Raw genomic sequence first — 27,447 nt, 5'->3', positions numbered from 1 at the left:
TCCAGTGATTATTTTTTTGGTGTAAGTACGGTCTGTTTAGTTACCATAGCCGGGTATATTTCTTGTAAAAACTGTTGATTTTTTTATTTAAAGTATAAGTAAAAGCCTGTTTGTCGATCAAAAGCTTACTTGAACGGCAATTGGAGCAAAAAAGAGCTTACAACCCATCGAAATTTAATACCAATGGCCATCTATATAGACGAATCTGGATCTTAGAGATCGTCCACAATTTGCCGGGGCTTATTTTGCGATATCGACAAACAGACTATAAATATTGTATCTTATAATTATAATTAAGGCGCTAGCAGACAACATCTATTTGTCATTTGACATGTCAAATTTAGCCACTCTGAAAGCTGGACACATCGTATGATACTACATGTGAAACATGTAATATGAAAAAGGAATTTTGGAATAAATATGTAATATTTTTGTATTTAATCAAGCTCAATTTTCATTTGACATGCATGATTCGTCGGATAAAAAAGGTGCAATACACTACAATATTCGTATCTGACAAGTGATATGGCGATAGAAAGTGAAAAATATGACAAATACATGTCGTCTGACAGCACCTTTAACTATTTAAATAATCAGATAGGATATATGCTCCCATTATATTCGTAAAAATATTTGTGCCTTGCCAAGTTTGCTCTTTGGGTTTTAAATACTCGTTGGACATATTAGTGAACAAGATGCATAATGTTAAGGTAATGCACATTGCACATACCCCCAGCGTTACGTTGTGCCACTTTAGTATCAAATTTTACACTTTTTTTGGACGATGCCACTTGTGTGTCAATTTTTTATTTGGATACCAAATGCCATACTTTTAACTGTTTTGCGCCACTTTTCCATCTATAGTTTGTCGTACAACAAATCGCATATAAATTTAAAATTTTTTTTAAATTTTTGAGCTGAACGAGAGTAAGATGTTTGTGAAATATGTCACTTTAGTATTTAAATACCCAACACCGCAACTCGTAAAACATTTATTCTTAAACTTATAAATACATGTTCTGTAGATCGTAGATCGATTTTGCGAAGTCCTTTCGTCCGTCCAAATTTGAATTTGGCGTTTTGGCTACAAAAATTCACGAACGAAAACCTAGGATTGATTTACGGTGGTGGGAATCTATGATTCGGATTGGGCGAACTTTTCTTGTATACACCTTTTTATGTTATTTATAAAAGAACTGATTTGTTTGTTATTGTTGTACACGTTTTATGAAAAATATTGTGCCAAAGTTTGGGCCAATTTAAACAAGTTTGTTATGTAATTTATTATTTTATTGTAATTATTATATAAAAAGCAGAAGGTTTATTGTATGCTTTTGTTTTTGTTACTCCTAGTTTTTTTGTTCGTTTTTTTAACAAAAACGAAAAAACAATGTGCCACTTTTTTTACAAATGACACTTTTTGTGCCACCATTTAAAAATTTCCAACGATAAAGCTGCATAGTAAAAACCACAAAAAAGTTTGCTACAACAAAAAAACTGCTAAAAATGGGACAGTAGTAATATTTTGCAAAAACAGCAAATGGGGTCTGCCGTTTTCAGATGGTTAATAGTTGAAAGTGGGTTCCACCGTATCACCAAAACAACGTAAAACATCCAAAACAACGCACAATTGAAATGTTTACAGTTCGTGTGGAATGATATCATAAAAAATATGGTTATTAATTTTTGGTAAATTGATCCTTTCCCATCCCAAAACGTCAGATCTGAAAATTTTTTGCATACATCATCCTCTTTGCAACCCCAAAAGGAAAAAATTAATCTAATGGGTAGATTATGGATAGCAACCAACATTCTGTTAAGTGATTGTCTGACAACGCAACCAAAATAAAAATGTTTATTATGTATGGTAACTTTTGTCAATTGATGCCGGTTGTTGTAGTTGTTGTTGCAGTGTGTTGTACACTGAGACGGCAGCCCCCGCCGATAAATGATTCCATCGGGTCAATCGGGTACGTTCAACCGGCTGTCATGGGATTGATTGATGTCGGTATTTGTGTTTTGGCAGACCCGCAGCAAAAGAATGTTTAATCAAATAATTAAATCACCACAAAAAAAAACTACAAGAAGTTGTTAAATACCAAGAATAAATATTTTCACCAGTATTAAAAACTTAATGTTGATTTGAAATAGATTTATTTGACAGATTTCCTTTATAGGAAATAACCTATATTAAGGCTTCATTAAGTTTTCTGAATGCAATACCAATTTTACCCATGAGCATTCCACTAAGGAACAGGGGCAAACTTCTCACATATCAATGAGTGGAGTCCGGTTCAAGTTTAAGCTAAGTGATAAGAGGCCTCCTTTTTATAGCCGAGTCCGAACGGCGTGCCGCAGTGCGACACCTTTTTGTAGAGAAGTTTTTGCATGGCATAGCATTTCACAAATGTTGCCAGTATTAGGAGTGGAAGAAGTTTCGAAAAGATGTTTCGACTCCTTTAAGTCGCCAGGCCCTGATGATGGATCACCGGCTGAATTACAAGCTATGTCTGATAGACTGGTTCCCTGGCTTAGGGAGATATAATCTGCTTGTATCAGAATGTCATGTATACCTGTGAGATGGAGGGACACGAAGGTCATTCTCATTCCGAAAGCAGGAAAACCCCCACACGAAGGCTAAAAATTTTCGCCCTATTAGTTTGTCATCCTTTATGCTGAAGATTCTTGAGAGGTTGATAGAAACATATCTTAGGGCAAAGATCCCTGGAAATTGCCTGTCGCGGCAGCAGCATGCATATAGTAAAGGCAAATCCACTGAAACAGCCCTTCACGACCTAGTCGGCTACATAGAGGGTTCTCTCGCTGTCAAGTAGTATACAATTGTAGCATTTCTTGGCATGAGCAGAGGAACACCTCTAGGAGGTGTACTGTCTCCTCTACTTTGGAATATAGCCATTAACAATATTTTATTGTCTCTGGAAAAAAAGGCGTAAAAGTGGTCGCGTATGCTGATGACGTGGCAATTGCGGTTAGGGGACCGTTTCCCAGCGCTCTAAGAGTATATACATCAAGAAGCTCTACGTGCAACAACGAAGTGGGCTACCCAAAGTGGTCTAGCTATAAATCCTTGCAAGACAGAAGTAGTTATTTTCAGCAGGAGATACAAGCTGCCTTCAGTGGAACCTGTCTCCTTGGGTGGAGAGAATGTTCCATTTACAGAAAGCGCAAAATACCTGGGTATTTGGCTGGACAGGAAACTGAACTTCAAATCCAACATTTTGGGAAGAGCAAGAAAGGCTACTCTTGCCCTAAACACCTGCAAGAGAGCCATTGGCAAAAGTTGGGGGTTTAGACCGTGTGTCATGCATTGGGTATATACTGCAGTTGTCAGACCTATAATGCTATATGGTGCTGTTGTCTGGTGGACGGCGCTTCAAAAGTCTACCTACTGCTCAATACTTAACCGGATCCAAAGGATGGCTTGTTTGCTCATCACAGCCGCACTTAGGACGACACCATCTGATGCACTGAATTTAATGCTACATCTTATGACTCTGGACATTGTGGCTACCCAAATTGCAGCGACCACTGTCGTGAGGTTAAGGGTGTATTCTCATTGGTCGTGTGGCGGCCACGGTCACTGTGTTAACCTTGATACAATATCCGATGTTCTAGGCAATGTGGATTACATTCTACCTGAGCTGCTTTTTTGATAAAAAAAGTATTGTACCACTATTCCTGACAGAACCGATTGGAACTACGATATCCCTGGTAACAGAAGTTACATAGACTTCTATATGGATGGCTGCAAACTAAACGACCAAGTGGGCTTTGGGGTGTACTCTAAAGATCTAGAACTGGTCATATCGAAAAGGTTACCCGACCACTGCAGTGTGTATCAAGCGGAGATCCTTGGAATTAAGAAGTGATGGAATGGCTAAGATATAATGTCATTACAACGATTAGCATAAATATCTTCTCAGACAGCCATTAAATCCCTGGAGAACGTATTTCTGAACACAAAAACCGCCCCGACTGCCACAGATCTCTCAACGAGATGGCTGAACAGTTCAAAATTCACCTGTGCTGGGTGCCGGGCCACAGAGATATCCCAGGGAATTGTAAAGCGGACGAGCTTGCGAGACTGGGAACTACCCTACACATTCCAGGGATATTGGAATCTGTGGGTATGCCTCTAGTGACATTTAAGCGCAGTTTTCAGGACCAGGCCCGAAGGATAACGAATGATAGATGGTAACAAAGAGGGGGCTGAGAGCATTCCAAAACTATGTGGGCTAATCTAGACTTCAAGAGGTCTACTGCTTTGCTGTCATTGGCTAGAACAGACGTCTCAGTCATTGTGTCCGTCATGACAGGTCACTGTCTAATCGGAAAACATGCTGACAGACTGAAGGTTGCCAGCAACGACTTTTGCAGAAGCCGTGAGGACACACGCCTTCTGTGTGTGTGTCCCGCACTAGCAGTGAGAAGGAGTTGCACTTTAGGTTCTCATTTTTTTGAGAACCTGTCTGATTTAGCGGATGTGAACATTCGCAAGTTATTCGGATTTTTAAAGCGATTTGGAATGTTCAACGGTAGGAACTAGAAGGCATCTTCCTTCTTCTGTTACTGTGGTATTACAATGGACGAAAATGTCTAAGTGAGTCTGATGGCAGACTGCCACTAAAACCTAACCTCTGCGCTACGGTGGTCTCCAAATAATATGAATAAGGCTGTATATTTTTAATTTAAAGCACTGTTGAACTATCTTTTTATTTTTATGGTTTTCTTTAGCTGCTCCAAACCCAATATTTGTTAATAAATTGGATTTATATCCAAGTTAATTTGCAATAAATCTGCTGCCGAACGTAAAATGGAAGTATATAGAAACTCCTTTCTTCTTTTATTACACTCATAAAAAAGTTTGCAAACACTGTCTGCTGAATATTAGTAGTCAATTTTGCTGCTATTGTGGCATTGGTTCTGCTATTACAGCAGTAGTACTGCAATTTCAGAGTAGCAGGCTTATTGCTCAAAATTCTGTTCGGCAAAGAAAATGACTGCTGCTTAATTATGAAGGGGATGTTGGAAGAAAAAAAAAAAAGAACACATGTAAATGTGTGTCTCAGTGGATGTTTATAATCAGCACTGAATGTATAATTTCAACAATCGTTTTTCTTTAAATTTAGATACAAAAGGCCATGCCAGTTATGTACACATAAGCAGAGCAATAACAAAAAATGCAAGCGAGCTCAGACACATTCCGATATGTTTACCAATGGATGGTTTGGAAAGCTTCTTTACAGTAATATTCCACAAATTAAAATCATCTGTTCCAACATAGTTTCTAAAAAAACTCAAAAAAAATGCATTAAGTAATCAAAACCAGGAACAGGCAAACATAAAAAATAGCATAACATTTTCTTTTTAGCAGATTTTTGGAGTTAAAACAACAGATTTTGTTTGCTGATTTAGCTGACCGAAATGTTTGCTAATGGAGCAGCCCTATGTTTGCTGAAACAGCAGTAATGACTGCTTTCCCATTGTCAGCAGACAAAAATTGCTGTTTAAGCAAACGTTTTTGCTATTTTGAATAACAAATTTGGTTGAGTGTTCCCGCCAGTTTCATTTTTTTCATTTTGGCAGCTGTAATGCAAATTTGTCAACTAACAACGCAATAGAACTAAGGTTGCCATCCATAATCGTGCCATAATAAAAAATGTGTTCATATGTTTGAGTGGCCGTCCCACCTCCATACCACTGTGGTGTAAGGTATCCAAAACTAATCTTTTGGCAATTTTTGCCAAATTTTCATAGTAAATTTGTTTTTTTTTAATCAAGGCGTTTGATTAATTGCCACAACAAAGCATATTTTTTAGGAACTCGATATGTCAAAATTTGTACAATGAAATTCGAATCATCGCGACGTTTGAAATGTTCGGGAATTTTGTTTCAACCAATCAGAACAAGATGTTTATTTTATTTTAAGTGTCAACTAATTAAAAAAAATAAGTAAAAGCGTGCTAAGTTCGGGCCGAATCTTTTATACCATCCACCATGGATCGCATTTGTCGAGTTCTTTTCCTGGCATCTTTTCTTAAGCAAAAAAAAGCATAAAAGAAAAGATTTACTCTGCCACAAGAGCGATATCAAGATATGGTCCTGTTCAGACCACAATTAAATTATATGTTAGAGGCCTGTGTAAAATGTCAGCCAATTCGAATAAGAATTGCGCCCTTTGGGGGCTCAAGAAGTAAAATAGGGAGATCGATTTATATGGGAGCTGTATCAGGCTATAGACCGATTCAAATCATAATAAACACGTATGTTGATGGTCATGAGCGGATCCGTCGTACAAAATTTCATTTCAATCGGGTAAGAATTGAACCATACTTGACACAGTTGTTGAATATCATAACAAAACACGTCGTGCAAAATTTTATTCCAATCGGATAAGAATTGCAAAATTTCATTCCAATCGGAACAGACGGACGGACGGACATGGTTAGATCGACATAAAATGTCACGACGATCAAGAATATATACTTTATGGGGTCTCAGACGAATATTTCGAGTAGTTACCAACAGAATGACGAAATTAGTATACCCCCATCCTATGGTGGAGGGTATAAAAACTAATATAAATATATACGCAATAGTCATCAGCCAATTGCCAACGTACTTACATTTAACTTGGTGTACATTTTCAATAGGTTAGGTTGAAAAAGAGGATGCAGATATTAATTCGCCCCATGCCATTTTGGACAAACACCTAAGCCAGTAATCGGCTTGTTGTGCGCTCTAAAAACTATAAAGTAACCTCTAAAAAGAAAATTTTAAGTTCGGAATTCCGTGCTACTTACAAAATCCTTTATTGTTTTCAATGCCACTCCCCTAAGTTGGTTCATGTCTGATATTGTGTCTCCACCTAAGTACCGGTATCTGTTGGACGCGAAAGCCGGGCAATGACAAAGGAAATACTTTAACGTTTCATCATCTTCCCCGCATGCCCTACACATGCTATCACTTGCCGCACCGATTTTACATAAGTGAGCTCGTAGTCCTGTGTCCCGTTATGATAGCGTAAGCAATACTGATCTCCATGTTACTTCCTTTCAGTAATAGCCTCGTCTTCTCACGATCTGGATACCCCCATAGGATTTTCGCCGTCCTACCGATCTTTTCGCTGTTCCACAATGGCGCATGCGCATTCGTCGCCCACTCCCTTAACTCGGACTGCGTCGACCCGAAAGGCTTCGGGTTAACCAAGTTTATTGACGACACTCCTCTGGCCTTCACCGCAAAATCGTCTACCCTTTCTTTCCCCCTTACTCCGATATGGCCCGGCACCCAAACGATGCGGATTTTGCCATCTTCAGAGAAGGCGTTAATCTCTTTCTTACACTGCAAGACTGTTCGTGACCTTACCGTCCTGGTTGTTATTGCCCTTATGGCAATTTTACTGTCGGTAAAGATGTTCACACTCGACCCCCTCGCGTTAGCCTCACACCACCTCACGCATTTTGTGATCGCCCGGATCTCCGCCTGCAGGACCGTATTAGGTAGTCTAAAACAGATCTCAGTCCCCTCTAGCTTTGATCCATCCGTGTAACATGATCTTCCAGATGGCCAAACTAGGGTTCCGTCAATCCAAGACTGTGCCGATGGCAGCAGCGCCTCGCACTCCACTTCAAGGTTCATCTCAGGTATCCGATCGGAAACCTCTTCCTTCCTTCCAGGTTCTCCCATCGCCTTAAGTCTCATAGCCGCAGTGGCTGCCTCACACCTAATTTGTATGTCAATGGGTCGGATATCTAGAATAGTCTCCAGTGCCCTAGTGGGCGTGGTCCTCATTGCTCCGCCTATGCCAAGACAACATGTTCCCTGAACCTTTTGTATGGTCCTTATGTTGCACTTTTTCTCGATAGCAGTCCACCAAACTACTGAGGGGTGAGTAAGTATTGGTCTAATCACGCTCCTGTAGAGCCAGTGGACTATCCTAGGATTCAGGCCCCATTTCGAGCTTACGGCCCGTCTACATAGTGTCCGATATCTGTCAGCCTTCTCAGTACCCTCCTGAATGTGACACTTCCAATTCAGTTTCTGTTTAAGATCACACCTAAGTATTTGACCTTGTCAGATATCGAAAACGTCTATTGAGGAAACGTGATGCGTTAAACTGGCCCACCTTCGTCATCCTCGTGAACAGGCATATTTCAGTCTTTTCGGGGTTAAATTTGAAACCTCTGGGTCTAGCCCAGTCATATGCCATATACAAGACACTTTCGGCTCTTCTGCATAGCTCGTTCGGATCCTTACCCCTTAAAAGTATTATAACATCGTCTGCGTAGCAGACGGGTTCAAATCCCTCCTCAGTCAGCATCCGTAATAGGTCATTTATGGTGGTCAGCCATAGGAGTGGCGATAAAATGCCCCCTTGTGGCGAGCCCTGTGCCTCTTTCTCCCTTATTTATGCCATGCGACACACAATTTATCCACCTGTTCCTTAGCATATGGTTTATCCAGTCTCCCTGTACTGTTCTAAGGATTGGATCAGTGTGTCGGTCCGCACATTGTTAAAAGCCCCCTCGATGTCAATGCATACCACTAGTGTGTACGTTTTGGCATCGAAGGATTCTTCTATTTTATGCACAACCTCGTGCAGGGCTGTCTCCGCCGACCTTCCCTTGACATAGGCATGCTGTTTGTATTTAAGCAGTTCGCGGGATGTTTGATGTAAATTTTCAATAAGATTTTAAGCGTCTGTAGAAGCAGTGTTACAGTTGTGCTGCTTAATTCGAAAGTTTGGACCTTTTTAGATCCAAACTAATTTTTGTGCAACTTTTCTGCGACTTTTTGCTGAAAATTGCGATTTTTTATTGTATTTTTGCAGAACATTATTTTTCTGTCTTGCGGGTTTGTTCTTTAGTTATAATCCGATTTTCGATATATATATCTCCTCTTTCCAGGTGTTTATACGCATGAATTTCTCGTTGGAGCAACTTTTTCAATTTTTTCAAGACTAGGTCTATCATTTTTAAGAAAATTCGACTTTTTGTGTGGCCTTTTCAAAAATTTTGGCGACACATGTAAATAATTAGCCGCGTAAACTTCGCTTTTTGGAAAAATTTTTTAGTAAAAATAGCAAAAATGTTTGCTGTAACAGCAAAAGGCTGCTGAAAATGGGACAGCAGTCATTTGTTGCTAAAACAGCAAAACTTATCTGCTATTTTCAAATGGTACTTGCTTACATTAATTGGCTATGACAGAACATTTTTTCCACTAGCCGAACGTAGAATAGCGTTCCTAGCGCATCGATCTTCTGCGCTCATTTAATAATTTCTAACACCATGTTTCGAGGTGTCTCCTACCACTTGATCTTTCCATCGGGATTTTGGGCGTCCCGGTTTGCTTGTACCACCGTGTTTGCCTACAAAAGACTACTATGCTGGAGCTTCTTTATCTATTCTGCCAACATGACCAAGACAACGCAGCAGTTGTATCGATGTCTTGTATACACTCAACCAAATTTGTTATTCAAATTAGCAAAAATGTTTGCTAAAACAGCAGTTTTTGTCTGCTGAAAATGGGAAAGCAGACATAACTGGATAGGAACATCTGATGCCGCTCATTATGAACGACTATGTCATTAAAGACATTGACAATTTCTCCTATCTTGGTAGCAAAATAACAAAGGACGGAGAATCGAAAGCAGACATACGCATACGTATCAACAAGGTAAGAAGAGCCTTTTTTAAACTCAACAAAGCTTGGAGATGCAGTGACATCTCACATAATACAAAAGTCAGAATCTTCAACAGTAGTGTGAACCTGTGAATCTTTTTTATTATATGACTGTACAACTTGGAGCCTGACACAAGCAACTACCCGCAAAATCCAAGTTTTCATAAATCGCTGCCTACGGCAAATTTTCGAATTTTCTGGCCAAATGGTATTTCAAAAGAGGAATTGCTAATAAGTGAAACACTTCCCCTGTCGCTGGAGAAATCCGGAAGAGAAAATGGTCTTGGTTTGGTCGTATCTTACGCCGTCCGCTCGCTGATATAGGGAGAAATGACCTAGACTGAAACGTAAAGGACAGTAAAGGAGGGGACGCCGGAAAAACACATGGATCCGCTGCACGAATTAACCCATATATCGTGGAATCTGGCTAAGGCTTTGGCACCTGAACAGTTCACTATTAATCATACTAGCTGAACTGGGCCCGTTCCGCTGTGCCTTATTTTACTTCATACGAAACAAATTATCCTTTGAATATTTATTTTCGACAATTAAAGAGCTTATAGTAAAACACCATGCTACGAAATTAGTATATGTATATCGCTTGACTAACTTTTCATATGATCGTTATTGGTCTATAAATTCGCTCGGCAGTTTAAGGCACTATTTAAGCCCGATATTCTCAAGCGGAATTTGGGATTGGGAAGGCCCCCAGGGTAGTGGTTGGAGGGTTTAGGGGGTAGTGTGCACCCCAGATACGTGGTCCTGAAAGTGGGTATGAATTTCGTGCTCTACTCCCAAATGCCTTTCCCTTTGAGTCCCATATTGCCATGATCGGTGAGGAGGTCCCCCAGGCTTCAAAATTGGATATCAAATTGGTTCTCTAATCTCAACTAACTTTTATTTAAACCCCTTATTGCAAAAGTCAGCAAATATGTCCAGGTTGGGGTGTCGGCCCTAAAAACTATCAATATCGAGCTCCACTATCTTTAATGGCAAGCAAATACGTCCCATTTGGGGGTTGTTATTGTTATATATATAACCATAAAATGGATGAAGCGCGCGATGAACTTTTTTAACAGAGCACTCATTTTGATAATAAAATTCAATAATTTGCAAGCGTTGTACGTTTTTAAGACGATTCATGGTTAAATTATAGACTAAACTGATGTTTGACAGTGAAACAAAACAAGTTAGCATCCGCAAATCTTTGCGTACTTTAAAGTATTGCTCTTTAAAAACGTATCGATTTTTTTATGCAGATGGCAAAAACTGCATCAAAATTGTGTTTAAGCTGTAGGAAAAGCAAGTTAAAACCATTATATTGGAATTTTTATGCTTGAAAACAATCTAACAGAAGCTGGGATAAGGGCACTCTTATAAAAACAGACTCTTTGTCAACATGCTATTCAAATTTTACCAAATAAATTTCATTTTTTTTTAATAAATATCTTAATTTCCCTAACTTTTCTGCTTGGAGCATAATAGAGTGACAAAAAATCATATTTTAAAAAATTTCAATATGACATCGATCTTAGGAAAATTCATACTTTTCCTCTGGTTTTTTATCTTGACAATTTGTTAGTTGTCTGGCATGTAACTTTCGTTATTTTTGCCCGTGTGTCTTCTGTAGAGCAAAGTTCTATAATTACATAACCCAAGCACGTTTTCAACAAGTTTTTATATTGCAGAAGGACATTTTGTGAACGTAAAATTACTTCTTCTCGGTTACATTGTTATGTCGTCTATGTCTCCTACTTCAATGTACGGGCATAACGTTTTATGTTTGCTTTACTTTTGCCTTAAACTCACACACTTTGCTATAAGCTCTTAACCGATGCAATCTTGTTAGTTCGTTCATTTTGCTAATAACGAAGTTTCCCACATGAAATGTCCATACATGAGGTTACCCAATGAGTTGATCTTCACGATTTTATGCTAACGATTTCCGTAATCAACAAAAGTCCTTCATTTCTTGTGATGTTCATTCTCTTGGCCAAATTAGCACAGTGAAACTCCATATAAAAAAAAAAAATATTGAAAAAATCTGCGAAATTTTCTTTTACGGTACTGAGTTCTTTACTGACTGGAAATTCGGCATTCACTAAATGCATGGACGAAACGTTTTTCTACTTGGGCCAACATGAAAAAAAGGAATTTCAATGCATTTTCGTCATTGTCTTTTAAATAAATAACAATTGTTAGCAAATATAGCTCTTCCACTTATATTTTTTGTGATAACACTACGCAAACAACACAATTTACCAAAATAATGCTGATGGTAAAACATATGATGGGAGGGTTGCCTACTTGTCTTTTTATAGCAAGAAATGATTTTTTGAGGTAATCTACAATAACGGAAACAATGATTTGTGAAAACATTCCACAGTGAAATAGTTAATCTTAGTTCGGTGTTATTTGGGGTAATTCAAACGCAAATTGTAGGTTGCTAAGCGTTATGATTTGCACTATAGTTAGGTTATTTGTAAATCAAACCGCCGATACTGTACAGCCTTAGTGTTATTTGTATTACACATTATAACGATATTTTTCGTTTTTAGTTATCTAAAACTTGTGCATAATTTTATTTTTGCTTATAATCTTTTTAATTAATTTTGGTTTTTGGCTTTCAGCATGTTACCACTAAAATCCCCTCTGATAAGCATCATCATAGTATAAATTCACCTCAGCAAAGGTTTGTTGGTTTCGTTCTCACACAATAGCTGCAATATTTTCATTAATCCATTTCGCATAATTCAATTTTACATAATTTTCATTTTGTGTATTTGTCAAGAACAAAACAAATGTAAATACACCCTATTGCACTCTCACTCTAGCAAACTTGTGTGATTTTTTTTTTTTTTATTATTTATTGAATGTTTAAATTATTTGAACGGCTAAGAACCCCTTTCGCTTAAGAATTACATGTCTTTCCAAATTTAGCTGCATACGTCCCACTGTAGTCAAATCCGAACGGGGAGCAGTTGGAGGACGCCTCATTCATCCAGCAGCAGATGCCGCTGCTGCCGCTCTAGCAGATAACAACCAACACGACGATTGTGACGAGAAGTAAGTAGTGATATTTACATATGTATATAAAAATAATTTTTATACCCTCAATCAGTGTAACTCATCGAAATATTGAAGTGAGACAATCACTAGTACATCTAGAAAAATAAGTTTGCTGATACTGGCAAACACTGTCTGCTGATTTTAAACTAAAAATTTTAAGCTTTGAAGGATACTTTACAACTTATGAATATCTAAATGATAGTAAGAGCTTAACATTAATGTAAATTGTTAATTTTTTTTGTTTATAAACATAAATATAGGTGGACGTGTTTTTATTTCGCTCCTCAAAGAAAAAAATATCCGTATCTCGGAATAGGTACTACCTATTCGAATAATTTTTTAGCCTTTTTGGAGCAGGCTAGAAATGGACTCCAAAGACCCAACAGCTGCGGTGGTGGCATAAGACGGTAGCGTGTTGTCCTCCCCTCCTATAGGTGTGGGTGCCTTCGCACCTGTAGTCGAAAGTAATGCTTTAAGCGCACAACTAGTCGTCAGACTAATTAATGAGGAAGAGACGGATAAACCAGAGGGATGCACAGTTCATCCCCAGCCTTTAAGTAAAGGTGGTGTTTCCGACTCGGATTCAGACAGCGACGGTGGCAATGAAACAGTCATCGTAGCCGAATCGAGAGATGAAGGCAGCGGGAAGACGGCAGAAGTGAGCGATTGCTTTGCTAAGCTCACAAGTAGACCGAGGTAGCGATCCGGGGCACGACGAAGGAGACAGAGGAGTATGTACCGGCAGCGCAATCGGACGAAAGTGTAGGATTCTGAAAGGGATGGAACTGACACTCTAAGCACTTCTACAGATGCAGGAAAAAGAATCAGATCTCCCGAAGAGCATAACACTGCTAAAATGCTGTAGAAGAAAAAAGCTCCCCGCTTTCAAGTACTCTGGGAAAGCCAAGCCAGCCATCCCGCAATGGAGACCCCAGACAGTGTCCGGCGGAGGTAGACAAAGTCGAAACAGGAACGAAGGAAGCGCGCATGGCCCTTGAATCTTCATGGAGGACAGCGACTTCCAAAAGGAGGCCACAGCCATCACGGAAGGGGAAGATGGTCGCTGAGAATGGTAAGGAGCCGCGCTCTTACGCCAGAGTGGCAAGGAAGCAAAACAGAGATGAGCTAACTTATGGAGTCATCAATGTCGGCAGTGCATCCGGTAGGATTCCACCAGATCGTCGGTCCCAAGTGGAGAATCTGGTTAGGGATCGTATTTTCGAACATGTGTGAGTTAGACCCAGAGGTCTCAATGTTAACCCAGAGAAGACTGACGAGGAAGGCGAAGGTGGGCCATGTTTCCTCTATAAGACGATTTCAATATCTGACAATGTCAAATACTTAGATGTGATGTTGGACAGGAAACTGAATTGGAAGTGTCGCATTCAGAAGCATACTGAAAAGGCTCACATATGTTAGGCACTTTGTAGACGGGCCGTAGGCTCGAAATTGGGCCTGAATCCGAGGATAGTCCACTGGCTCTACAGAAGCGTGATTAGACTAATACTTACTTACGCCTCAGTAGTTTGGTTGACTGCTAAAGGGAAAAAGGACCATACAACAGGTTCAGAGAACATGTTGTTTTGGCATAGGTGGAGCAATGAGGATCACGCCCAATAGGGCACTGGGGACTACTCTAGATATCCGACCCATTGACATACAGATTAAGTGTGAGGCAGCCACTGCGGCTATGAGACTTAAGGCGATGGGAGAATGGATTGAGGATGGAAGAATAATAGATTGGGGATGGGAGGAGAATGGATTGAGGATGGGAGCAGCTCATACCATCGCGGTATATTCGAGGCGACGATAGGAAACCTGGAAGGAAGGAAAGAGATTTCCGATCGGATACCTGAGATGCACCTTGAAGTCGAGTGCGAGGCACGGCTGCCATCGGCAAAGTCTTGGATTGACGCAAACCTAGTATTGCCATCTGGAAGATGATGTTAGAGGGATGGATCAAAATTAGAGGACAGAATGGGCCTAGGAGGTCAACATTGAGAACCCAGGGACTGAGATCTGTTTTAGACTGTCTGACCATAATACGGTCCTGCAGGAGGAGATCAAGGCGATCACGGAATGCGTGAGGTGGTGGGGTGCTAACGCGAGGACGTCGAGTAGGGAACATCATTGCGGAAAGTAAAATTGCCATAAGGGCAATAACAACCAAGACTGTAAGATCACGAACAGTCTTGCAGTGTAAGAGTGTCGGGCCATAACGGAGTAAGAGGGAATATAAGGGCAGACGATTTGGCGGTGAGGGCCGGTAGACTGCCCTGCCGTCAATAAACTTGGTTAACCGAAAGCCTTTCGGATCGAAGCAGTCCGAGTTAAGGGCGTGGGCGACAAATGCGCATGCAACCCTGTGGAACAGCGAAACGGTCGGTAGAATGGCGGAAATTCTATGGGGGACCCAGATCGTGAGAATGCGAGGCTATTACTGAAAGGAAGATAGATGGAGGTCAGTATAGCTATTGGTATCATAACGGGATACATAGGACTACGAGCTCACTTATGTAAAATCGGTGCGGCATGTGTAGGTCGTGCAGGGAAGATGATGAGACGTTGGAGCAGTTCCTTTGTTATTACCCGGCTTTCCCCGGCACTTAGGTGGGAACACTATACCAGACATGAGCCAGTGGCATGTAAGTAGCACGGAAATCCTAACTTGGATTTTCTTTTCGAGGTTACTTTTTTTGAATTTAGAACGCACAAAAAGCCGATTACTGGCTTGGGTGCATGACCATAGAGGCATGGGGCGGATAAATGTCTGCACCCTCTTTTCAACCTAACCCAATGTCTGTGGCATTTACTTCGTTATGACTTCTTGATGTTGGTTGAACGCAAGCAATCAAGCATTTATCGTAAGGGTTTAAGCTTTTGTTGTGCAGAAAACTCCGAACAATTTTTTCGAGTACTTTTTGTTCTATTTAATTTAATGTAAACAATTCCTACACTTGTAATGGAGAAATCTCATTCTACGTAAGCATTATTGCTTTCGACGTTCATAACAACAGCTTAAGGTTATTTTGTCAATACGCCACTATTTTGTTTTCAGAGGTCTGAGTCTAACACTTCAAATGATCAAGACGTAAAAATGGTCAAGTCGATTGCAAAAGCCGCCAAAGTCGGTTCTAAACGATAGTCTAGTCGGTGTCAGAATACAAATTCAGATTTCTAGGTTATTTACACACAAAAAAAGATGGCTGAAAGTTTAAGATTTTTCCTTTTCGAAGGATTTTAGCAATGATTACGAGCCAAAAAATGAAAAACGCCATATTAACATTTAAGTTGCTAAATACTAACGGACGTGGCGTTACGAAATAACCTCAAAAGCTAAAAAAAAAGTAATTTGGGGAATATTTCATCTTTGATGGTTTTTTTTTTCGTCGATACTGTTTGGATATTATTTCATTACACAGAGAAAGTGAAAAACATGGTTCAATTAAGAAATTTTGTTCATTCAGTTAAAAAATTCGCTGAAATCTGACCTATAAACGATTTTGTATTATTGATTAACAATTTTTCGATTTATGGGAAGCTCAAAAACTAATATTAGCAGTTATTAACTCCATAAAACAATTTATTTGAAGGTTGTCCCTTTTCTCAAATAACATTTTTATCAATTTAATAAAAGAAAATAATTGATATTTATTGCATTATTACAAAATTTTTTATTTTATTGGATTAGGTTATGTTAGGTTTAAGTGGCAGTCTGCCATCAGGCTTACTTACACGCTTTCGTCCATTGTGAAGAAGGAAGATTCCACGGGAACAGAAGAAGGAAGATTCCTTCTAGTTCCTACCATCTAGATCGCTTTAAAAAGCCCAATAACTAGCGAATGTTCACATCCACTAAATCAGACAGGTCCTGAAAACTTCGCTTACAAGTCGCTAGAGGCATACCCACAGATTCCAGTATCCCTGGAAGTGTAGGGTAGTTCCCAGTCTCGCAAGCTCGTCCGCTCTACAATAACTGGGATATCTCTGTGGCCCGGCACCCAGCACAGATGAATTTTGAACTGTTCAGCCATCTCGTTGAGAGATCTGTGACAGTCGGGGCGGTTTTTGTGTTCAGAAATACGTTCTCCAGGTATTTAATGGCTGTCTGAGGAGATATTTATGCTAATTGTTGTAATGACATTATATCTTAGCCATTCCACCACTTCCTTAATTCCAAGGATCTCCGTTTGATACACACTGCAGTGGTCGGGTAACCTTTTCGATATGACCATTCTAGATCTTTAGAGTACACCCCAAAGCCCACCTGGTCGTTTAGTTTGGAACCATCCGTATAGAAGTTTGTGTAACTTCTGTTACCAGGGATATCGTTGTTCCAATCGGTTCTATCAGGAATAGTGGTACAGTAATTTTTATCAAAAAGCGGCTCAGGTAGAATGTAATCTACACTGCCTGGAACATCGGATATTGTATCAAGGTTAACACAGTGTCCGTAGCCGCCACATGACCAATGAGAAAGCTGCCTTAACCTCACGACAGTGGTCGCTGCAATTTGGGTAGTCACAATGTCCAGAGGCATAAGATGAAGCATTAAATTCAGTTCATCAGATGGTGTCGTCCTGAGTGCGGCTGTGATGCACAAACAAGCCATCCTTTGGATCCGGTTAAGTATTGAGCAGTAGGTAGAATTTGAAGCGCCGTCCACCAGACCACAGCACCATATAGCATTACAGGTCTGACAACTGCAGTATATAACCAATGCATGACACGCGGCCACCAACTTTTGCCAATGGCTCTCTTCCAGGTGTATAGGGCAAGAGTGGCCTTTCCTGCCCTTTCCAAAATGTTGGAGTTCATTTCCTGTCCAGCAAAACACCCAGGTATTTTTCGCTTTTCGTAAATGGAACATTCCACTGTAGGCAACTTGTATCTCCTGCTGAAAATTCTTCTTCTTCTGTCTTGCACTTCTGAAACTTCTTCTGTCTTGCACGGATTTATACCTAGACCACTTTTGGTAGCCCACTTCGCTGTTGCACGTAGAGCTTCTTGAAGTATATACTCTTAGAGTGCTGGGAAACTTTCCCCTAACCGCAATTGCTAGGTTATCAGCATACGCGACCACACCTTTTTCTTCCAGAGACTATAATATATTGTTAATGGCTATATTCCAAAGTAGAGGAGACAGTACACCTCCTAGAGGTGTTCCTCTGCTGACCCATCTTTTTAGATCAACAGATGCCGTAATGCATCTTTTAGTCAGTAAGTTATTAATAAACTTTCTTACGATAGAGTTGATGCCTAGAAATTCCAACTCCTTCCTGATTGACGTCGGTTTTACATTATTGAAAGCACCTTCAATGTCAAGAAATGCTACCATTGTATATTCCTTGACAGCGAGAGAATCCTCTATGTAGCCGACTAGGTCGTGAAGGGCTGTTTCAGTGGATTTGCCTTTACTATATGCATGCTGCTGCCGCGACAGGCGATCTCCAGGGATCTTTGCCCTAAGATATGTTTCTATCAACCTCTCAAGAGTCTTCAGCATAAAGGATGACATACTAATAGGGCGAAAATCTTTAGCCTTCGTGGGGTAGGTTTTTCTTGCTTTCGGAATGAAAATGACATTCGTGTCCCTCCATCCCACTGGTATATATGAGATTAGCCTAGAGGCCTCAGATGTATCCTCAACGGAGCTGCAGAATTCTACCCAGGATTTGTTCTGAGCCTTTGAGCAAATTGTTGAGCCTTTTGGCTGACTGCGGTGCAGTTTCCGAATCCATACTTGTAGACTTTGGGGTATCCTGTGCAAAGAATTCCCGAGCCCAATTTAGGGAGTCTCTCCCCTATTAGTAAGAGTCTTAGGATCATTAGCACCAAGCCTCCCAATAAAACTGAAAGCGATGCGTCATCTATTATTCCAACCTCTTATTGAGCGTGTTCATTCACCGGGGAAGGCCGATGGCCTATGCAAATTATAGGCATGCGAAGAAAGAATAGGTTCGGCCTTGTCCTTGAGACTCGAAATAGGTGTCTTCGTCAAAAGCTCCTGTTGACCAGTCGTCTGTCGGCTAGTGGAGCCTGAAGCAGCCGATGCACCAGTCGATGTTTCAGACAACATACTACGGCTTGATACCACCCCGCAGCTGTTGGTTCTTTGAAGTCAATTCTAAGCCTACTCCCGAGCTCTAGATCTGCCGCTCTACTGGAAACAGACGTAAATCATCAAACGCCTAATGAAAACCACTATTGTAGCTTTCCTTGATTGACTTATATTTTTCTTTCAAAAATAATGACCTATTACGAGTTGCAGGAAAATTCTTGCGGAGTGAAATAACAATACGTCCGCTCCACTCAACAGTTCAAACAAGAATTCATTTATTGGATTAAGTTGCTGATAAAACATCTAATATATTGATTTAAAATATTTATTTTTAAAAGAAAGAAGAAAAAATTGGCTTTCCTTTATGAGCCTCTCTTCATTATCGTGGATACCGTCTGTAAAAAGTATAATGAACAAAATAATATATATAATGTAAAAATATATATATAACTAGCTGACCCGGGCTGCTCCGCTGCGCCTTCTTTTACTTTATATGGAACAAAAGTTTCCTTGAAATATTTATTTTTGACAATTAAAGATCTTTTAGTGAAATACCCTGCTAACTTGACCAACAGTTAAGTTTGGATGTAAGGTGTACTCCATTCTTAAAATACTTCATTTCAGCCCGATATTCTCATGATGTCTGATTTAGTGGTGTTTTAGGGGCAGAGGTGGTCCCCCAGATACTTGGCCCTGAAAAATATCAGCATCGTGCTCTTCCTTCATCGTCAGGGGCTACCGCCTCAGTTTACATCAACGAGCTGAATCTGGAAGCAATGTAACATAGGTACCGGTTTAGGCAAGCTGTGGTCTACTGTTAAATCACTCAACGAATCCCGGTAGACGGGATGACAAGACCTCAGTGACTTTTGGCGACGTAACTGTGACTGATCCTAAGAGGTCCGCCAGGTTGTTCAATCGTCAATTTATTGTGCATTCCGTGAGTGACAGGGCTAGGAGGAGAGCCAGACTTCGCATCCGTGATTAACTGGAGCCTGAAAAGGACCCGAGTAAGGGGAGTCCTACAGACCGATCTCCCTACTCTCGCGTCTAAATTACGAAGACTGCATAGCACAACAACTACTTTGCATGCAATCACCGCACACATTTGCCGTGGCTTCAATTAGCCTAAGGCCATGTGATAGGACGGTCCTCGTGGCACTGGACCTATCGAAGGCATTCAACACGGTCAGCCATGCCAAACTTTTTGAGGACATCGCCAATACGTCCCTCCAGCCAGACCTGAAACGCTGGGTCTCGAATTATCTGTGCGGTCGCCAGTCATTTGTGGAATTTAGGGATAAGAAGTCCGAAGAAGCACCGTAGAGTGAAACAGGGAGTTCCTCAAGATGGTGCGATATCTCCGGCACTGTTAAACCTCTATCTATCCTCCATTCCACCCCTCCAGACGCCATAAAGATCGTATCATATGCGGACGATCGTACGATCATGGCATCAGGCCCCCACCCATTGATGACATCTGCGATAGATTAAATGTCTACCTCAACGAGCTTGCCTCTTATTTCGCTGCAAGAAATCTGAAGATATCTGCCACCAAATCTTCAGCCACATTGTTCACTACAAATGCGCGTGAGGTGAATACTGAGCTGACTGTGATGGTCGATGACGAAATGATTCCGACCATCAAGTGTCCCAAATACTTGACATCACATTTGACAGCTCTTACACATTCTCCCCACATGCCACAGCAATTTGCAATAAAGTCAAAAGTAGAAACAAGGTTCTCAAGTCACTTGCCGGCAGCACTTGCCGGGTGCAGACAAAGAAACCTTGTTGACCACGCACAAAGCAATTGCCCGGTCTGTGGTAAGTTATGCAGCGCCAGTGTGGTCTCGTCAGTTCTGTGATACGCAATGGAATAATATTCAGATCTGCTGTCTTAGCAATATCTTCTGGCTGTTATCGCAGAGACCATCCAAATCATCATCTTGTGGATAAAAAGAACCTCAAGTCAATCGGTTCTAGACAACATTCATCGTGTGAATGTGGTCCTTGAAGAACGATCGCTTCCCATTGCACCTTAAGAAATTAACCTCCCCCGGCAAACCAGAGTAGTTCTGGCTCAATTGAAATCCGGCAGATGCAGCCGGCTCAATTCCTACAGAGCAAGGATTGATGACAACGTGCAGGATGTATGTCCCAATTGTGACCAGAAACCACACGACACACGTCACCTTTTTTATTCCTCAGCCAGACCCAGATCCGTCTGGACGCACTACATCTTAGTCGCATAGTACCTGGACCTGGATACTCAACAGAATCGAGCAGGCAAAAGAAAGGACACAGCGCACAGCGAAAACACCAACAGTGCCTTTCCCCAAAGTCAATTTCCGAACCTTCAACGACATTTTTACTCTTATTGTAAGATTTGTCTCTTTAATAACAAGACGCAAATTTAAGGATCTATTAAGTTACCATTTAAGATAAGGTTTTGTTGGAGAGCACGCAACCTTGGTTACTAGCCGCTTCACTTTAGAAAAATCCTTAGTATCAAATAAAAAATCCATCACCAAAGGAAATGTCCCCTTAAAAAGTTGGAGAACTGGTCATCTTTAAATAAAGTTCGTAATCTGTGGCTTAAACTAGGATAAAAAAAATTCTTCAGCTTGGTATACTCGGCCTTACTTACTTAAAATAGATTTGCATATCGTAAAGACGGATATATTGGGTTGCCCAAAAAGTAATTGCGGATTTTTCATATAGTCGGCGTTGACAAATTTTTTCACAGCTTGTGACTCTGTAATTGCATTCTTTCTTCCGTCAGTTATCAGCTGTTACGTTTAGCTTGCTTTAGAAAAAAAGTGTAAAAAAAGTATATTTGATTAAAGTTCATTCTAAGTTTTATTAAAAATGCATTTACTTTCTTTTAAAAAATCCGCAATTACTTTTTGGGCAACCCAATAGTATTTGATACCATTTGCTTGCACCGAAATTGATTTTATTTTGAACAAATATGCCAAAACTTCTATGTCCCCCCAGTGCCTCCCTAGCTACGCTAATCTCTATATATATACATATTAAAAACATTTTTCTCAATTTTTGCAGTACATTTTTTGTTTAAAAGCATGAATATCAATCGTAGAAATCTGGACAAAAAATATGAAGTAATACACTAGTTTTTGAAGTATTTATGAAATTTGTGGACTACTTATACTTCTATCCCATTTTCAACAGATATTCTGTTGTTATAGCAAACATTTTTGATCCTTTTACTAACAACTTTCTCTGGGTGTATGTATTGTACAACATTCCCAAGTTACAACACCAACTTCATGCGATGAAGATGATGAGACGTTGGAGCATTTCCTATGTCATTATTTCGGTATCTTCACCCATCCAATTTTAATAAAATTTTCTTACATATTCTTACGTTTTATTCGAGCTTTTTGTTAATAACCATTTTATTTATTGAAACAAGCTCGAGATTTCTTTTTTCGAAATTATTTATTTAATTTTATTTCTAACAATATTTCTTCTTTCAGCGGTTTGCCTCAACAGGTTAAGAAACTAAACAAAAAAAGGGTTACAATCAAACCCTTAAAACTACAAATCACACATAAAAGCTTACTGAGTTACAATGTTCAAACGTCTCACTAACACAACACTATTGAACTAACAAGTCATGTTTATGATATGTCATGTTTATGGCACAAGTCATGTTTACAATATGTCTATAGCTAGACGTGCAATTTTCTATGCCTGTTTTGAAATTCATTCTCTTATCCTGATGTACATTTATTATGTGCAGCATCTCGAAAGTAAAGCGTTTGTTGTAGTGGTCCTCTCTTTGCAATACCTGAACATTCTCCAAGTTTTTTCTCATATCCGCACAGTAGAACTCCAATATGCATGCCAATGTTTGCCCAAATTTGTTTGAAAGTCAGATGTAGCCTGATAATCATGGATCTGGATAAGGCGTATGTCTTATCCGATTTAAATGGAATTTTATTCTAAATTTGTTGAAACTATTAAAAATGTTAGATCAATTCGTTGCGATATGTAAATATTTTTCAAAACTTCTATTACAGTACACGAGCCGAGATCAAATTACGATCTAATGCTACACTCAGTGAGATTTTTGAAGCCATAAAACACCCCGCGCACGGTGTCGCTTTTCTCTCGCAAACACAAAGTCTTCCTTCCTACACGTTTGTGTCATTCGATGCCCTGGTTTGGCTGAAAAACAATCTCGACAATAGTCGAAATCCTTTGGAAGTTCTAGAGCAAATGCGGAAAGAGAAAATGATTTGCCATGCTTCGGGGGATTTCAGCAAACCCATAATACCAGGTTTTTACCTATATTATATAGCTCAACAGGATAAAAATGCCAAAGGTATTAATATGGCCGAATACCAACGCCAACCAGATTTTACAAATACTCTTATACCTTTTTCTTCTTAGATTACGCTCCACCACTGAACGATTTAAGTGCTTTCGAAAACGAATGGATGGAAATTGAACTACTGGGTTGCAGCAATTTGTGGCTGGATGAAACGCAATTGCCTCGGATACCTAATTTCCTAAAAGATGTTCCGTCCCCACAATCGTGGACAGATAATTGTAAAAATAGTGAGTTATAAGATCGTTACTCTTTAGTTAACAAATTCATTCATTCCTTCATTTTTTATTTTTTATCAAACTTCGCCCACCCGGGCTTTACATTGATCGATTTAAAAATTTTCAAGTTTTGTCTGTTTGCGCTTTTTTTGGTCTTAAAATCTTATTGAGATTCCATTGCAGGATATTGTCCGACTTTAGACCATGAAGCAAGTCGTCTTAAAGAGCCCTGTTCAGATGTGTGCTTTACAACTTACACCATGATCCATTTGACATCTCCTGCTGATGATTTTTCTTGGTCGAAAATTAAATCGCAATACAGGAAATCAGTCAAATGCTTCTAGCAACAACACACTTTTTGCTGAATTTTAAATGTTTTTGCTCTACTATTCTTTGAATAGAATAGAAAGCAGCAAATGTGAACTATCATCAGTGGTAAAAACGAATTCAATTGAGTTGCCCATGAGAAATGTTGGATTAGCCTAGAATTAAAAGTTTGTTGACAGACTAGTCGGAAAAGAATTTCATAGCCTTGACAAGCGTATTACAAATGATTTTTCAAATACAACATGATTGACACTTTTAATAAGAATTTGAGAATTCCGGGTTGAATGCAAGAATTGAAAGTAAGGAAGAAGGGTTCGCGGTACTTAAGGATATTGAAGAAAAAGCAGACGCATCTAATATTGAGAAAGTGCTCAAAAGAACATCCAAGTAATTGTTTCGCAATGTATTCGTTGTCTCGTCTACAACGACGACCGTAAAAAAACCGTAGCATGGTATGGAAACACTTTTGAAGCCTAAGCAGATTTGTCCTATTGGATCCGGAATATTCTTTAGCACCATACAATATATGAGGCATCAGCAATGAATGAGCCAGCATATATTTTATTTGTGTGGGTAAAATAACATTTAAATTGTAGAGTTTTTTAGGTATAAAGTATAGTTTGGAGCAGATATGTGCAATGTGGAAGGAATATACAATATCAGAATCAATTACAAAGCCCAATTAGGTCACAGTATCAGTCGATGTGACAACATTGTTTTTAACAACAATATTTTGAGGAGAGTATTGAAGAGCCCATTGACAAACTTGTCCAATATCTTCATCAATGTTCGAGATGCAACTTTCTAACGTATCAGAGTCAGTTGTACTTAACGACTGAAAATCATTGGCACATTAACATAGAGCATAAACAAAACTGGACCCAAGGCAGAACCTTGGGGTACACCAGTAGAAATAGAATTAACATTAGAAACACGATCATGACAGATTACCAACTGCGAGCGATTTGCTAAAAGACATAAGAAGTCTACAAAAGGTATGTGACAAATTAAAATTGTTAATGAGTTCAACAAAAAATGAACGTCATGGTCAACAGAATCGAAAGCTTTACTGAGGTCAAGTGTGGCAAAAATACAGGGATTGCCTTTATGAACATCTCATCAGTAAGTTGACCCTTGACTTTGACCCTTGTTGATTGGGTTTTAGAAAGCACCACAGTACCACAAACTTACTGATGAGATGTTGATAAAGGCAATCCCTGTATTTTTGCCACACTTGACCTCAGTAAAGCTTTCGAATCTGTTGACCATGACGTTCATTTTTTGTTTAACCCATTAACAAATATATATATATATATATATATATATATATATATATATATATATATATATATATATATATATATATATATATATATATATATATATATATATATATATATATATATGTATATATATATATATACATATATATATATATAAACATATTAAACTAATGATGCAGTAGTGCTTGTGTGATATATATGTACACAATTTCATTGTTTTTAAAGAAAAAAATAGTATTTATTGGAACAAAAAGGGCCATTTTACAGCTGAACACAAAAAATTAAACAAAAAAAGTATTCATCATTGCAAAAAAACAAAAAAATAAATAACATAATTTAAAAAAATTAATACTTTGTTATTCGACCACCGCGTCTTATAACTTCTTTTAAACGGTTTGACATCGATTGGACTAATTTAGCGGTTATATTTTAGTCTATATTAGTCCATTCCTCCATTATCACCTGTTGCATTTGACTCTTGCTCGAAAAATTGCGCGTTCTCAATTTGCGTTCGAGATGTTCCCAAAGATGTTCAATTGGGTTCAAGTCGGGACTTTGAGGAGGAGTTTTAATGACTTTGGGGCAGTTATACAGCATCCACATCTTGGTATTTAAAGCAGAATGTTTGGGGTCATTATCTTGATAATATTGAAAGTTATTACCAAGCCCAAGTTTTACAGCACTATCTTTTAAATTCCTCTTTAAAATGTCAATGTAATACTTATGATCCATTACTCCATTAATAATTTCAAGATTTCCCGCTCCTGAAGCCGCCATACACCCCCAAACCATTAAACCACCTCCACCATGTTTTACAGTAGCAACTGTGTTTCGTTCTTCAAGCTCTGTATTTGGTTTTCTATACACTATGACCTTTCCATCGCACCCAAAAAGATTAAACTTGCTCTCGTCTGCAAAAATGACTGTTTTCCAAAATGATTCGGGCTGTTTTACATACATTTTTGCGAAGTTTAGCCTTTTCACTCGGATTATTTTATTTATAAAGGGCTTCTTACGTGCAGTTCTTCCTCTGTAACTATGCCTTTTGAGTGTATTTCGAATTGTTTGTGTAGTAACTTCCTTCCCTAAATATTCCATAGTGTTTTTACGAAGAATGGTCGCATTTGTCTTCGGAGTTTTCTGAACTTGCCGCACTAGCCAACGCACATCTCCAACTGAAAGTGCTTTTGGTCGACCAGATCTTGGTTTATTGTCAACAGTTTTCGTTTCTGTCCACTTTCTGATGATGGATTGTACAGTAGATCGTGGTCTATTTAATATTTCACTGATAGTTTTTTGAGTTAAACCATTCCTGTGGTGTTTTATTATCAAAACTTTTACCTCATCAGAAACCTCGTTTTGCTTACGACCCATTTTGACAAAAACTATATTTTCAATGAAATTAAATATTTGCTGTCAAGGGCAAAGCCTCCTTTACTAAATAAAACAGAAAAGGGGGATTCCCAAATAATATTTGAATTTGACTTTGATGATAGCACATCAATGATGAATACTTTTTTTGTTCTGTTTTTGGTGTTATTATATAAAATTGCATTTTTTGCGCTAATTAAATTTATTTTTTGAATTTATTTTAAAACATATTACGAAAAATAAACTATTGCATAAAACTGCATTATTTGTTTACTTTAAATTTTCTTCAATTACCCAAAATAAGTGAATTTATTATCAATTTTGCTAATGATGAATAGTTTTTTTGACCGCTGTATATATATATATATATATATATATATATATATATATATATAAATATATATATATATATATATATATATATATATATATGTATATGTATATATAAATAAATATATATATATATATATATATATATATATATATATATATATATATATATATATATATATATATATATACAATTTAATACGATCGTTACGGTGAATGTCTTTCCTATTCCATGGAGATTTCCTACATTTACTCCCCTACGGAAAAAGACTCTAGCGGTCAAAGTTGTTCTGATTATCGTGTATCGTGAAAACACCACAGTACCACAAACTTACTGATGAGATGTTGATAAAGGATATATATATATATATATTATATATATATATATATATATATATATATATATATATATATATATATATATATATATATATATATATATATATATATATATATATATATATATATATATATGTCCTTTATTTACAATTGGAGTATATTAAATATATTACTATAAAATGTGGCCAAAGTTCAGTGTCAACAAGCTCTCTCCATCGAGCCCTATTGTTGGCCAAAGCCTTGGCTTGATAATAAAATTGATTTCACCCTACTATTGAAAATCCTTACTTTCATTATGAGAGATTTTGTTGTTATTGATTCAAGCTCGAGGTCTCCTTCATTTTCTCCTTTTTTTATTTATTTATCAATATTTCGCATTTCAAT

At 38.6% G+C, this 27,447-nt stretch overlaps 1 protein-coding gene across 8 annotated transcripts in view; it reads left to right on the top strand.

The window, feature by feature from the left end:
• The window catches only part of LOC106089411 (GATOR complex protein Iml1), a 130,668-nt gene that overhangs the window by 97,920 nt on the left and 5,301 nt on the right, over positions 1 to 27,447 (top strand). For 6 of the 8 annotated variants that reach the window (XM_059360110.1, XM_059360108.1, XM_059360105.1 and 3 more), the window contains 3 exons: positions 12,646 to 12,771; positions 22,885 to 23,189; positions 23,258 to 23,425. In XM_059360110.1, the coding sequence (XP_059216093.1) occupies positions 12,646 to 12,771; positions 22,885 to 23,189; positions 23,258 to 23,425 (599 nt within the window). Of the gene's footprint in view, positions 1 to 12,335; positions 12,398 to 12,645; positions 12,772 to 22,884; positions 23,190 to 23,257; positions 23,426 to 27,447 lie in introns of all 8 variants that reach the window. The other 2 variants (XM_059360107.1, XM_059360109.1) reach the window with 2 other exon arrangements.

The sequence above is a fragment of the Stomoxys calcitrans genome, chromosome 1 (genome assembly GCF_963082655.1).
Source record: "Stomoxys calcitrans chromosome 1, idStoCalc2.1, whole genome shotgun sequence".
Lineage (NCBI taxonomy): Eukaryota > Metazoa > Arthropoda > Insecta > Diptera > Muscidae > Stomoxys > Stomoxys calcitrans.
This window is presented reverse-complemented; position numbering and strand designations above follow the sequence as displayed.